The 15,800-nt window shown below is 45.1% G+C and overlaps 1 protein-coding gene across 1 annotated transcript in view; it reads right to left on the bottom strand.

Annotated features, from left to right (window-relative positions):
* The window catches only part of IFT43 (intraflagellar transport 43), a 100,403-nt gene extending 88,362 nt beyond the window's left edge, over positions 1-12,041 (bottom strand). The window contains exon 1 of the mRNA XM_008567073.1: positions 11,981-12,041. Within this exon, the coding sequence (XP_008565295.1) occupies positions 11,981-12,034 (54 nt within the window). The 5' untranslated portion in view covers positions 12,035-12,041. The remainder of the gene's footprint in view (positions 1-11,980) is intronic.
* Positions 12,042-15,800: the final 3,759 nt, after the last annotated feature.

Raw genomic sequence — 15,800 nt, 5'->3', positions numbered from 1 at the left:
GGTCTGTATGTGGGATCCGACCCCTCGGCGGGAGCGCCGCCACACTCCCAAGAGGCGCACTGTAGCAGTGCGCCACTGGGCCGGCCCCAAAAAAAGATTTCTGATCACAAGCCAGTAGTCTACTAACTTCAAACAGGAGTCAAACCAAATTCCAATATTACAATAGAATGTGAAATCCCTTAGCACACCTCAGAGGTTTCTTGACCAGCAAACACAAACGCAGAGAGAGAAGCACAGTGGCTGCACTGAAGATGCAGCAGTGAAAGACAAGGCTAGAAAACACTGAAAGCTCACTGTCTAACTCTGATAACATTGCCAATTACTTTAATGTCATATAAGAAATGTTGGCTATATATGGGGCTTTTGTAAAAAAAGGCGAAGGGGCTGGTTTCAAATACAAAATCACTGACAACCACTACTCCATCACCTGCATGGTCAATTGCTGCACTAACAAATCCAACATACCATGCTCTCTCCTTACACACGTTCATCCCTCTACTTGGAATATTCCTCCCCCTCTCTTCTCTTGCTTATCTTCTACTCATCCTTCAAGTCTCAACTCAACATGTTTTCTTCCTGGACAACATTTCCAGAAGTCCGAGAGTAAAAGGGGTTCAGTGTGGGTACTCCCACATCTTTCTGTGTTCACCCCCACCTGGCACTTACCTCTCCGCAGGCCCCTAGGTCAAGGTTCTACAGGCAGGCAGCGTGTCTGGTTTATCATTGCATTCCCAGCTCTAAGCATAATATCTGGTATGTAGAAAGGTCTCAATCAAGTTTCATAGGTGGGGGCCGGCCCAGTGGCGCACTGCTACATGCGCCGCTTGGGAGCGCGGTGGCGCTCCCGCCGAGGGTTCGGATCCCACATACAGACCGGTTCCCGCTCACTGGCTGAGCGAGGTGTGGGAGCAACACCGAGGGTTGCGATCCCGTTGCCGGTCCCAGTCCGGTACGGGTGCGACACTGAGGGTTGCGATCCGTTGCTGGACACGAAAAAAGACAAAAAGAAAAAAAAAAAAAGTTTCATAGGTGGGGGCTAGCCAATTAACTCAGTTGGTTAGAGCATGGTGCTGATAGTACCAAAGTCCAGGGTTCAATCCCTGTACCAACCAACAACCAAAAAAAAAAAAAGTTTCGTAAGTGAATGAATGAATGTTACCTTCTATCCAAGATCACTGAGGTCACCAAGGTCACTCCTGTCCTCATTTTCTATTCATATGCCCCCCAGAACAACAAAATGATATGTCAGCTATTAAGGATTCTTCTTTGGAGAGACTGCCAACCTCTAGACGGACAGTTTGGTTTTAGAGACGGAAAGGTGCTAACAAGTAACTGGCCAATAGCATAAGCAGAAATGCTACCAGAGGAGACTAATAAAATGGGTCTCAAGTGGCACAGAGAATTCTCATCAAGAGGATTCCTCACCCAAATGTTTCTTTGCCCCAAGGGACACTTAGTTCTATAAAATATGAATATCTCTGTATCTTGAACAGAACTGCCATTTAGGATAAATGGATAATACATTCTGATTCTCATGTGACACAAATAATGACAATAATAGTTAGCATGTGTGGGGCACTGTTCAGAGAGCTTTATACATTCTTTAATCCTCTATCAAGCCTGTGAGATAGGTACTACTATCATCACCATTCAACAGTTGAGTAAACAGGCTTAGTTTAGAGTGGTTAAGTAACTTGCGCAGGATACACACTTAGTAATTGGCGGAGCTGGGTTTAAAGATAAAATAATAATCTTTTCTACTTCTCAGCATAAATAACGACAACAATAGCTTACTTAATGATGCACTGGACTAAGCTCTTGACTAAGCTTTCTCATTTAACCTTCCCCCGTAGCTGAGGAAGAGAAACTTAAAGTGCTCTTTAAGCACCGACTTTCACCCCAGGACTTGGAGGGAGCCAGTGTGTACTGGGGCACTCGACAAGCCTGCGCCAAAGCCAGCACTGGAGAGGATCTCGCGATGTGATTTAGAATTGCAGGCTCTACCCTGAGACGACATTCCCTCCCACACAGCGGCCGGCCCCAGGGATGGGTCAGTGATGTACATCTGCCCACCATGAGGGAGAGTTCAAAACCAAAGCATGCAAAGCATGACATAAATATGAAGTGTGGAAAACACATTCCTGATGAACAGCTCCATGTCAAATTCCCTACATCCTTCTTCGGTAACGTTATCAGAAGCATCATTCAATCCAGCCCATTGGAGAGGGGCTATGAAAAAGGATGGAAAATGTGACCAATCAGGAGAGTTATTTTTGTGAGAAAGATGAAAAATGTCACCAAAAAGGGTCAGCAGATAACCCTATTGGGCTGAAAATAACTGCCCGGCTGGCAGCCCAGTCAGGGAACAGGCAGAGGGCGAGAGACGTCATGCAAAGTGCCAAGGGAGCTCCGGCCGAGCAAAGCTGCTGGGGGATGAGGAAATTGGCCTAATTTGGGAACATGAGCCCAGCAGCATTTCTCAGATTCCTGCGAGGGAATCTGGCTAACTTTCAGTTCTGTGTCCTCAGAGAAACACTGAGGGGATGGGGGAAGAGAAAGGGAACAGCTGTGACTCAAACACTGCTCTTGACAACTGGACGAATATTGGTGATGGAGAAAGGACTTACTCCCACTCCAAAAGGATTCCAAGGGAATAACCCGAAAGTCTCCCCACTCTCTTCAAAAGCCTCTTCTCTACTGTGCATCTACCTGCCTAGCAGGTAGGAGAAGTTAAGTGGTGCTTACGCACCGAGCTAGAGTCAGAGACTTGAATAGGGTCAGAGATCAGCTGAATGACACTGGACAAGCTACCCAACCTCTCAAAATCTCAGTGTCCTGAGACAATAATGAGATAATAATGAGATAATAATAGTACCTACTTCAAGAGCTACCATGAGGCTTAACTAGGACATTGTGGGTAATGAACAGACAGGTAGCAACTGTTCTGATGTAAGATATGATAATTATTGTTAAAAGGACAATCTAGGGCCGGCCCGGTGGCGTACTGGAGAGTGCGCCGCTTGGGAGCGCGGCGGTGCTCCCGCCGAGGGTTCGGATCCCATGTGGTGACCGGTTCCCGCTCACTGGCTGAGCGTGGCGCAGGCGCAACACTGAGGGTTGCGATCCCGTTGCCGGTCCCCGGTACGGGCGTGACACCGAGGGTTGCGATCCCGTTACCGGCCAGTAAAAAAGACAAAAAGGAAAAACAACAACAACAACAAAAAAAAAAAGGACAATCTACAAAACAAAAGCTAAACTAAAAAGAGGTATAGACCTAAGTGAGAAATGCTCATCCAAAAGATAAACTAGACCTGGACAGGTTTTGTCAAAGATCACTTTTGCACAAACTCAGTGTAATATAACTCTATGGTAGAAAGCGTCTCAGTTTTCTCTTGAAGGAACTCTGTAAGAGCAGAATCACAGCAGAAGAACCTGCTTTAACTCTCAGAGCTGCTCTCCCCAGAGAAACTTATATATCGCAGACATGTAGATATTCATCATAGAACTATCTTCCAGTAAAATCCCCAATAACTATAATGCCAACCTTAATTGCTAACTGAACTATGCTTCTGATGGTCCATGACTGAATTGTGACAGGTGTCCTCCCCACCACCCTAAAAAAGGTTTCTTTCATAAGCTTTCTTGATACGTGTCACTTCTTGAGATTTCTGTGTGCCAGATACTGTGCTAAGTCCTCACATGCATTATGTCACTTCATCTTCACGACAACCCTAAAGTAGGAACAACTCCAATCAACTCTGAGCTAGTAAAACAACACAAGGAGGTCATCTTTCTGGTAAATCAGCAAAATTAGACAGTTACATTCTTTGAAACTTATTATTTGAAATTTACAGAATCACCAAGCAAATAAAGAGACCTTTCCTCTTCTCTCAGAGCAGGAGGAAGAGTTTAATTATCTAGATGGAGCCACAGATATCCTACAGGCGGAAAACCCTAAGCAGTTACAGAGATAACTAGAAGAAGGAAAAGATCGAGAGTTCACGCAGGCAACTCAATCAGGTATCCTGGAACTCAGGGCATACAATTTTTTCACTGAACTCCCCACAACTTTAAGTTAGAAAACCAGAGAGGAATGTGGATTTTTTTAGCTACTAAAAATAACTCTTTTATATCCAAGCCTACAAAAAAAAAAAATAAAAAAACCTTTGTATAAATTCTACTTTTTTAAAAAACTGACATGACAGTCAAGAACTACCTACTCAATAGCCATTCTCCTTTCCTCCCTTACTGCGATGGTTAATTTTAGGTGTCAACTTGATTAGATTAAGAAAGCCCAGAAACCTGGTACAGCAACCTTTTTGAGTATGTCTATGAAGGTGATTCCAGAAGAGATTAGCATGTGGGCCTGAGTGTACTGGGTGTGAAGGATCAGCCCTCAATATGCGTGGGCACCATCCAATCTACTGGGGAGCTGGAGAGAATAAAAATGGAGGAAAAGGTGAATCTCTCTCCTTCTACCCCCTGGAGCTGGGATACACTCTTCTCTCCTGTCCACGGACATCACAACTCTAGACTCTTCAGCCTTTGGGTTCCAGGATTTAGACCAGCAGCATCTCTGGCTCTCAGACCCTTGGCTTTGGACTGAGAATCACACCATCAGATTCCCCGATTCTGAGGCTTCCAGACTTGGGGTGAGACTGACCATTTGCAACCATGAGAACAAAAGTCCCAAGCTCCAGATGGCAGAGCAGGAAGCTTGAAGGGGCTAGAATCATGCAGGACATCCTCCAGTGATTGCATCCTCTCTGCTCTGCCCTCCACTGGACTCTCACTACATGAGAAAAATCACTCTTGTCTCACTCAAGAACTGGAGTTGAGTTTCTGTCGCAGGTAGCCAAATTCAATACTAACAGATATAGGATACCTGAAAATCAATCCATCCTAAAAGAGCAGGAGTTTTAAACTCAAATGGGAATAGGAGCCGGGCAGATCAAATGTGAGTCAATCTGACCAGTGTATTAAAGTGAGAAGTGGAGAAGGGGAGAGGACTGGCCACCTGTAAGGGAGCTCATCAGCAGCCCCAGCCAACTGCCACCATGCAGGAGTGCCAGCCCGGCCTTCCTACTGTGAGGGCACTTCTGATCTTAAAGAGAAGCTCAAAATGTGGATTTTTCATGTGAAGTTTCCCAATCTATAAATGTTGAAAATCAAATTTAAAAGTTTTTAACTCCATATGGATCAACAAAACATGACTGCAGGCTAAGTGTAGCCGGAAGGCCACCAGCTTTCAACCTTAGTAGAAAGGATTAAGGCAGAATAAAACGGACACCCAACTTCTAGAGAAATAATAACGAGCAACATACCAAGCACTTACATGTCAGACTATCAAGGCTTTACATCTCTCATCTCATTTTTTCTTTCTAGCCACTCTCTCCAGTATGGAATATTATTACCCCTGTATTGTCAGTGAGGAAACCTAAGCTTAGAGAGATTAAGTAACTTGCTCAGAGTCATAGAGCTAATGTGTGGCGCAGCCAGGGTTTCAGCCCAGGCGTGTATCACCCCCCAGGCCCATGCTCTTACACATGAGTCATAAGGAATGCCCACTGCAAATGGACGGCACGGAAACTCTGCTCTAGGTCACTATCTATGGATAAATGACTTGTAGCCCTTGAAGAGACTTCCAAATCAGTTCTAAAAGAGACCCTGGCATACATCCTCTTTCTTTGCTGCCCTTTAATAAAAACAGCAAAGCACTGCCCAAATACTCATTTATTCAATAATGTACTGAATGAATAAATACTTGCACAGAGCTTTTCAAGTTTATTAAAGTGCTTTTAAATGCATATCTCACTTAATCCCCACATCAACCTAGTGGTATTGTTATTGCCATTTGAAATGGAGGATTAGAGAGATTAGTGGACTTGTTCGAGATCCAGGCAATTAGTAGAGCCCCGCCTCAAGCCCTGGTTTTCTGATGCCAAGCACTGTGTTCTCTCGGCTTCCTTCCCCAGAGCTCCCAGTTCTACTACCTCGCTTTAAAATAACCATTTGTTTGAACTAACTCCTACTCAACTCTAAAGTAACTCCAGTATGTCTGACAGCTCCCAGGTACCACATTTAAGTTTTCATGGATGTCTTCATCCTAAAATATAGTCAGCAAGAGGACAAAAATAAATATATCAAGTAATATACTCAGAACTGGAATGTAAATGGACACACACACAAGCCTTGGAAACTAATTTTAGAAAGAAACAGTTGAAAAGTCCCACACAGCACAGTGAGCATCTGGCCCTGTGGGAGGCTGCCCACACTGCGTTAAACTTCACTTAACCCAGGAAGAGAAGGAATCCTGGAATCCTGACTGGCATTTGCTTTCAGAAACACCAGTTGGGTGAGGAACAGAATGACTTTTTATCATGTTCTCCCAGAAAAATGCTAAGGCCCAGAGTAAAAAAATGGTAAATATCTCTGGGGAAATAAGCAGGTATTCCTGAAAGGCTGAAACCCTGAAAGGTTCATTGCAGTCTGTGACTAAAGAGTTATGTCCTCACAGCACTTACTCTCACCCGGAGCCAAGGGGAAGGGGATGGCACAGTGCTCACTGACCTGGCCTGGCAGCTGATTTGGTATGGGGGTCACATAAAGTGTCAAGGCCTGATCAAGTCATTCGTGGACATCCTGGCCCATCACGGGCTCACTCACCTAACCACAATAACCTCCTTCACAATTAAGGAGACTTGTAATTCATCTCCCTGGTTGCCAATGATCATGAGAATGTAAGGGATCTCATGGCAAGGATCTTGTCTCTTGTTCACTGAAATACGCCAACCCCGTAAAATGGTGCTTGGTACACAATAAATATTTGTTGAATAAATGAATGAATGATTTGGTGTTGGGATAGATCCTCCTAGACCCATTTGTAAAGTGGCCAGAAGCCAAGAGTAGGCTTCCAACAACCCAGTCATTTACTTCCTCATTTTCTCTTTAAAGATGTATACTACTGCAGCTCAAGCTCCCTGAGATCCAGGGTGGGTCTGGTACATCTTTTTTCAATGTCTTCCCACTTTATACCACCAGCTCCCATAACTGTCCCTCCAATGCTTCACATCTGCCCACCTCCCACAGCATAAGGCTCTTACTCAGCTTCCATGTGTAAGTACATCTATACAAGTACATCTATACACTATACACTTCACCCACCTCGCCCTTTGCAGTGGCAACTGCACGCTGCTTCTATGCCAGGCACTGTGACAGACAGTGGGTACAATGAATGGTAAGAGACACAACCCCTGCCTTGCAGAAACTCACATCATATGAAGGAGCCATACAATTGTGATAAGTACTATAATGGAAGCACCATGATCAAAGTCACAAACTGACAACCTGCAGGCCCAATCTAGCCCATACAGTGATTTAATTTTTATAATTAGTTGTTAACTTCTAAACATCTGTTGCTTTCACATAAAATTTTAGACTGCCAGTATTCCTTGAAAAAATCAGAAGATCTGACAATACTGGGCCTGTATTCCCTACAGCATCAACCAGCTTCGGCTAAGTAGTGGTAGCCCCTGCAGAGGAGGCACGTGGTCTCCAGTTCCTAGTCCCCCTGCCCCAACTCACTCCCTAGTGTCTTCCAGGCAAGAAGGCCAAGAGTCAGCTGCCAGTTTTCCTGTGCTGGCATAGTTGTCTTAACAACTCTCTGTACCCACATTTCTAAAATAAGTGAGAAAAAAAGATAAATTGACAGGGCCATGTGGAGAGCTTAAGAAGATAGATGGTGGAGGACTTATTTCCTATGAAAGTATATTCCTAAATATTTGATATGTAAGTAAAGTGTGTCCGTGTCACGTACCCAGCACATTTTGCTCATGCACGTGCCTGGCCCATTAGGCTTCTCAGTATGGGTCCCCTCATCTGTTGTAAACCTACCACAGGCCAGCAAGTTAGACAACTGAGAAGCCGGGTTTCCCACTGTCTGGGAACTCACTGTTTAGTGGGGCAGATTAAAAAGGCAATGAGCATATAATATTATACATTCTAGAGTATTTACTATGGGAACTGAAAGGAAGGAGCCCTGAATCAGCCTGAAGTTAGAAAAGAGCTAACAGAGGGGAATGACCCTGAGGCTGACTCTTGAAAGGCAAAACTTTTTCAAATGGACAGAGGAAGGTAAAAAAAGCAGCTCTGAGAAAATTGCCAAAAAATAGGGTCCTGGCATTAAAAAGCATTGCTCATCAGGATTACCCACCGTCCACAAAGAAGCTGGATAATTTCCCGGAATTCCAGGCCACTCAGAGAAGTCTCCAGGAAAGGAAGGCCAGTAAATAATCTCTTTCCTGCCTGAAAGCTGTAGAAAGTGCAGGTCACCAGTGAGAGCAATCGTTCGGTTGTGTAATCCAACCTTACATCACCAGCCATGCCTCACTGGCATTTGTTTGGCAGAAATAAAAACCTGGATTTTGAAAGTTCCTAGTCCCTTGCTTCAGCTAACATAGTAAGTTCTACCTTAAGAATATTAAGAAATGCACAGACGCTAATTTGGCATCAAAGAAAAAAACATTCTTTCTTCATTTCCTGATAATAGGACAAATGCCAAGGAAGGGAATTCCCAAATCAACACAGGAAGAGGGGCTGGCATTTTTTTTTTCCTTTTTGTCTTTTTTACTGACCGGTAACAGGATTGCAACCCTCGGTGTCGCGCCCGCACCGGGGACCGGCAACAGGATCGCAACCCTCGGTGTTGCGCCCGCCCCGCGCTCAACCAGTGAGTGGGAACCGGTCACCACATGGGATCCGAACCCTCGGCGGGAGCGCCGCGGCACTCCCAGGCGGCGCACTCTCCAGTGCGCCACCGGGCCGGCCCAGGGCTGGCATTTTTGAGAAGAAATATGGAATAGCAAATCCTTGCTCATTACGGAATCACTATTTTTACTGACCGGTAACGGGATCGCAACCCTCGGTGTCGCGCCCGCACCGGGGACCGGCAACAGGATCGCAACCCTCGGTGTTGCGCCCGCCCCGCGCTCAACCAGTGAGTGGGAACCGGTCACCACATGGGATCCGAACCCTCGGCGGGAGCGCCGCGGCACTCCCAGGCGGCGCACTCTCCAGTGCGCCACCGGGCCGGCCCAGGGCTGGCATTTTTGAGAAGAAATATGGAATAGCAAATCCTTGCTCATTACGGAATCACTAACTCTTAGGAAGCACTTCTTCAGATTTTGAGTTTTTTAGCACCTACCTCTCTAGTCAGAGTCTCAGAGAAATTCTTGCCACTGAGGTGATTCTCGGCCTGAGTTGGCTCCTGTTGAGCTCGACAACCCATCTTGGCCCCCTATAAGAAGAGATGGAGGGCACTGCTGACCCAGATGTCATTTGAGTCACCCTGAGGATGACAATTCTGGGAAGGTAAGCATGGACTGGATTTATGATGACGTGGTGGAGAATAGGACTTGAGCAACTTGGATATATTCTTAGAAAACTCTCCAAACCCTTAAACAAAGTACCTGATGTCAGTCCTATTGGTATAAGAGTAGGAAATTCATGGGTTAATAATCACAAGGTTTTCTTTCAATAGGCATAAAGACTGCAAAAGCAAAATCACTTTTCAACCCAAAGAAATGTAGTTAGAAAGTCCTGTAGAATGGGCAGAGACCTCATGCTACAGCTCAGAGAAGAGGGTGGTAAAAGCTCCCATGTTCTTATGCAGGATTTTAGGAAGGCCTAATTTCAAAGCATGAAAATAATTATCAAACAGGCTTTTGGAAAGAATTCCTACATTTCATGGCAACTGACACCAGAGAAATACAAATAGCATTTGCTTTGATATATACACTAACTGGATTTGCATTTACAGACATTAAGGGAGATCTATTACAAGAATTTTGAGACATCACCTTTGGAAATCAGAGCAGTTCAGAATTCTGAGTCATCAAATGAACCATTTTAGGTGTTTCCCAAGGCTCCCCTGGGGTGGAAGCTCTGTGTCTCAAACACTTGCCAGCACATAAATAACACTTTATTTAGGCACACTAGTGGGTGTTAAAATATTTATATTTTTGCTTGTTTACTTAAAAAAAAAACAGCATTAATATATGCAATTTTAGATCACATTTAATGTAGCTTCGTTTGCTTCTCACAATAACAGGGGCTGGGACTGACATCACTTTACAAATGAGGACACTGAGGCTCAGGAGGGTGATTAAATGACAGACATAAATCTAAGAGCAAAGTCTTCTTCTGACTCCAAACCCTGGATTCTTTCCACTATGCCATGCTTAAATTTCATTGTAAGATGTTCTAAGGACTAAGAATAAAAAGAAGAAGAAGAAGAAGAAGAAAAAAGATGTTCTAAGGACTGACTGTACCAATACATTGACAGGTAGGTTACAAAGGAGCTGCATAAAACCTCTTATGTAGTGTTTGTACTTCAAATTGTAATGTTAATCATTTTGGTTTCAGGGATAATGGAAACAATCTTTCCATTAATCTTTCCAATAAGCAGCTCATTTTCTTCTCAAGGTAGACAATTACAACCCTTCACCCATGGTGGACCTTTTCCATTTGTCATAGCATTGGGTATCTGAATATGGCACACCACATACAGTGGTTATACGAAAACAAAAATTCAATGATCTTGTTTCTAAATGCTGTTACAGATGAGTCCTCTAATAACTACTAAATATTTTAAGGTTTTAAACTTTTTGAAGATCCTGTATAAATCCACAGGATAGAAAAACTGCTTTACTACCTGACTGTGTATTTTAAATGTAGTCTGTTTATTGCCCATCTTCCCCCAATAGAACATAAGCCCAAGAGGGCAGGGACTTTGTTTTATTCACAGCTATATCTCCAGTACCCAGGACAGTGCCTGATACACAGTAGGGGCTCAATAAATATTTGTTGAAAGAATGAATGAATAAATAACTACATTCACATGCCCAAATACTAAAAAAGTTCACATATCAAAAAGGCCTGAGAACTTAATGATATCCCTGTTCAGTCAAGCAGCCCGCTGCATTCTAGACCAATTTGCTCTTGTCCCTGATATCTCCCTTGAGAGATGCTCCTCTCTGGTACCTTGGAGGACATCCAGTGCTATCAGGGCACTTCAACACAGCAGAGATTTCACAGCAGAAACGAATGTGGCCCAATCTTTTAGTGACTGTGATCTTGACTAATTTTAAAGATAAAAGGTCTGACGGGGGTTGTGAAGGAATAAGAAAAACATTGAACTTGGGTCTCTGATATCTACTGACGTGACATCACAGCCTCAGAGGCAAGGGCAGCTAATCTCTTCCCATATCTTAGTATATACCAGTCCCTGTGTTTAATGTTTTCCATGCGTTATCGCATTTCATCTGCACTGCATCATCTCCATTCCAAACATAAAACCTAGGTTCCGAGGCGTTAACCAACTTTTTAAAAACCTACCCAACAGCTTTATGCTCCATCTGACCTCAGGGCCCAGCACCTAGTCACTCCCCCGTGATTTCCTTAACTCTGAAACTGAGGTAACGCTCATCTCCCCGAGGGGATTGCGGGTTAGAAAGGACATCCCTGCTTGCTTCCCTCCCCGCACAGTGAGGCTTTTCCATGAACTTCGGGAATAATAAGTTCCCAGGAAAAAACTCTAGGATGGGTGCAAGTGCGCCTTTGGCCGGAGCCCCTCCAGTCACCCTGAGATCTGCCTGTTCTGGGGGGACTTCGCACTTGGGGCTCCAGAAAGCGGAGAGAGGCTCGGAAATTTCCCACCGGTTCCAGAAGCTGGCGGGGACAGGATCTGTGTTCTACCTTTGGAGGACTTTAAGAAAAGCAAACCCCACGGCGGCGGCAGCGGCGGGGCCCACCGCAGCCCCGGGGGCAGGGCGGATGAGGCCGCCTCCTCCCCGGCCTCACCCTGGTGCGACTCCGGACCCGCCGCCCTGAGGCGCCTCAGGGAAGCCGGGGCCGGCGGGGTCGCTCCTTCCCTCCCGCTAAATCCTGGCTTCAAGCCCTCCCGCCCCACGCCGGTCCTCACGGAGGCGGTTGAACCGCGGCGCCACTCCTCATTCAGGTCCAGCGCGTCCTCCATCACCGCGGCCGCCTGACGTCACTTCCTGGAAACCAAGTTGTCCAGCCGCGTCCCTGACGACGGCCCCTCCCTTCCATCGCATTATTTAAAGGGTCCGCCGCATTGTTCCTGAATTCTGTTTGCCGCCAGCCAACTTGAACCAAATCTTTCCTAAACCTACTCTGCTTTACTTCCGCAAGAAACCTCCAGATATTCAAACCCGCTAAAGCTGTTTCTGTGGGACGGTAAAAAATTTAGTCCTTAGGAACTATCCGCATTTGTCGTTCTGTTTAAATACATCAGTAATTAAGCTCAAAGCACTACTGCTAATAGCAGGGATTATACGGATGCCTTCCATTTGTACAGCTCTTTGCAATGTACAGAGGGCCTTCACAGTTATTAGCTCACGTGAAGGACATAACCTTGTGTGGGAAGCAAGATAAGTTGTATTGTTTTCATTTGACAGATGAGAAAACAGGCTCACAAGGGGGTCAGGTGTAAGAAACGGTTTGCAATAAATTACAGAAAATGCAATATACAGACTCTCTGCCTTCAAGAAGTTTACAGAGAGGCTGAACCAACACATCAAATACCTGAATAGTTACCTTGGTTATTCTCCTAGACGTTTTCTGCAATTCTATAAACAAAAATGAGATCATTTTGTCTCTATTGTTTTGTTATGCGCCTGCCTCCCCAACCCCCAGATGAACATCATTCTGTTACAGTGCATAGTCTTATACATCATTCTTTTAATAGCTACATAATAATACAGTTTATAGAATATTACCATTATTTGTTTAAGTTCCTTTGGTTTTAACATTGACAATGAAAATGTCCTTGTTTGACATTCCTATTCTATGACATTTCCATTTTTGCTATTGTGCTTTTTGTTTTGTTTGTTTTTAATTTTTTTTTTTTATTGAAACACAGGTGATTGTACTTTGAGGTACTGCTATTGTAAGTAATACTATCATAAAGATCTTTGATGTTCTTTGAAAAAAATACCTGAGTAGTAGTAACTTTTGAAAGTTATTCAAAATTCGAATATCAAAAGATAATTGATATCTCATTAAATGCCAAAAACCCCACAAAGCAAATAACAGTAATATCTCTACTCAACAACAGAGGACACTGAGGTGCAAAGAGGTGTCTTGAGGAATATCACCTGAGTGCTAAGCATCAGAGCCAGGTGCCCTTTTGACACAGATGCAAGGGTACTTTAAAAAGTTCATGGAAAGATTTGCATTATCCTTTCATTGCATTTATCCATAAACTTTTTGAAGTACCCTTATCTTACTTGAGTATTTTTCTTCAGCATGTACTACTGGGTGTCAGTCATTCTCCTGGGCTGGCAGAGGGGGATGTTCCACAAATTCCCAGCCTAATGGGACAGGTGAGTGGAATCTTCATTGACTCTCCTTATAAGATCCACAAATCAACACCACTGGCCAGGTCCCAGGCACTGGTGGGCTGGGACCCACAGACGGTAGGCTCATGACCCTGAAAGTAGACAATGTCCCCAGGATCATGCTGGGGGTAAGGACTGAATGGCCAAGGGTTAAAAGCAGGGACTTGGATGTGGGAGCAGCACCCCTAAAACTGTATTGCAAGCATTTATTAAATACCCAGTAAATTACTTGGTTCACCCATTCATTCCACACATGTTTACTGGGTGAGACGGTGCATTAGTATGCCATGTGACAGCAGCTGCACCAGCCTGGATGTCAGAAGAGTTTGGTTCTCATCCATGCTCTGCTAATTACTATGCGTGTAGCCAGGGCAGAGCCCTCTCTGTACCTCAGTTTCTTCTTTTGTAATTACCCTTAAAGTTTACTTCTAAGATCCTTTACTCACTAGCTCAGCTTCTCAGTGAGAATATTCTGTTAGATTTTAATCTGGATAAAGTCATTGCCAAAAATCCAAGACAGATGAAATATAGGCTCCAATGAATCCCTTGTTCTCTTCTTCCTTGGCATTAGATGAAAAAGAAGGGATTAATCTTTGGATTTTTCCATTTCTCGTAAGCTCACAGCCATTCCACCACCACTTTATAGTCAGTTTCCAGAACTTTACTCCCACATCCTCCACAACTTCCTGAAAACAAAAGTGAGTGGCACTCACCCCTGGCAGAGAGAAGCCCCAAGCGACTTCCAAACCTGCCAAGCACCTGAATCATAGGTGAAGTTTCTTTAAAAATACAGACCTGTGGAGACTGATTTGGTAGAGGCGGAGTCCACAAGGGTGTAACTTTAATAATTTTCCTGCTTATCTTGCAAGTAATTGCTCAAAGGCCTCAGTAAGGCCTTCTGTGATCACCCTTTTTTTTTTTTAAAGATGACCAGTAAGGGGATCTTAACCCTTGACTTGGTGTTGTCAGTAACCGGCCATCCCTATATGGGATCCAAACCCATGGCCTTGGTGTTATCAGCACCACACTCTCCCGAGTGAGCCACGGGCCGGCCCTGTGATCACCCTATTTTAAAGTGTAACATCCCCCAACCTGGGTAGTCTCTATCCTCCCTCCTTGCTTTATTTTCTACTATGGCACTTATCTTTTACTGTATTACATGATTTATATATTTATTAAGTTTATTGCCTCCCCCACTACCCCACCCCTGCCTCTGAAATACAAGCTCCATGAGAGCAAGGGTTTTGTTTGTTTCGTTCACTGATATAGCCACAGAATTTAAAACAGTGCCTGACTAATAGTAATCACCAAACTATTTCTCAAATCCCAGAGGCAGTGTAGTATAGTAATTCAGTGCACAGACTCTGGTAATGGACTTCCTGGGTCCAAATTCCAGCCTTGGACTGGTGGGTTAGCTTATTTGGGAGAGTGTGGTGCTGGCAACGCCAAGATCAAGGATTCAGATCTCCTTATCCTTCCAGCCTCAAAAAAAAAAAAAAAGAAAAGAAAAGAAAAAAGATATTCTAGCCTTGATACCTAATAGCTATGTGACCTTAGGCAAGTTACTTTTACGGTTTATACATCCAGGTTTCTTACTTGATTATGCAAATGAAAATAATGCCTACCCAAACTAGAAGCCTGGATTAAATAACACCTCCACCACTCAAAAGCAGTGTGGCCTTTTCAAAAGGGTCTCTCTGTGCCTCAGTTTCCCCAACTGTAAAATGATCCACCACTGTCCTGGGGATTCAGTGAGCATCCCTTCAGTTGGTGACCTAGGAGCCAGACCTCTTCTGAAGGGTCTAGGAAGGCAGGAGTGAGGGGTTGGGGGTGGGAGCAACACTAATTCGCAGGAAAGCGATTAGTTCAGGCACAAGTTCTGCCTGGGAGGTGGGAGGAGCAATGTGCCTCGTCCTACCTAAGCTGCTCGTGGGAAAAGACCTAGAAGCTCAGGCTGAGAGGAGGAACGAAAGCGGAGAGCCAACTTCCCCTCACCCATCTGGGAAATGGGCTCGGGCCAGCTGCTGACTTTGCGCTCGCTGGCGCAGCTCCCTGCGGAACCCTCGGTGGGAAGGGAGCCGCGCACATCTGGATGACATTTCTGCGGAGAGCGGCCCCGGAGCCGCGGCTCGGGGAGGGAGCGGTGCACTTGGACGCACGTGGGGCCGAGAGGGAGACGATTCCCCAAGGCACCGGGGTCCTGTTTTTCTCGCCGCTTCTCCCGCCCCCCCAGGCCCCAGCGCCCCCGCCGTCCCGGCTCCCGAGCCGCCGAGCCTCCTTCACTGGCGGCCTCGCCTCGCCAGAGGGCACCCTCGATCTTCCGGAAAACGCCACCATTTTTCACTGGCCCTGGAGCGTCTCCAAGCTTCAGCCGGCCGC

This window comes from Galeopterus variegatus, unplaced genomic scaffold (genome assembly GCF_000696425.1).
Source record: "Galeopterus variegatus unplaced genomic scaffold, G_variegatus-3.0.2 Scaffold290, whole genome shotgun sequence".
In the NCBI taxonomy this organism is placed as follows: Eukaryota; Metazoa; Chordata; class Mammalia; order Dermoptera; family Cynocephalidae; genus Galeopterus; species Galeopterus variegatus.
This window is presented reverse-complemented; position numbering and strand designations above follow the sequence as displayed.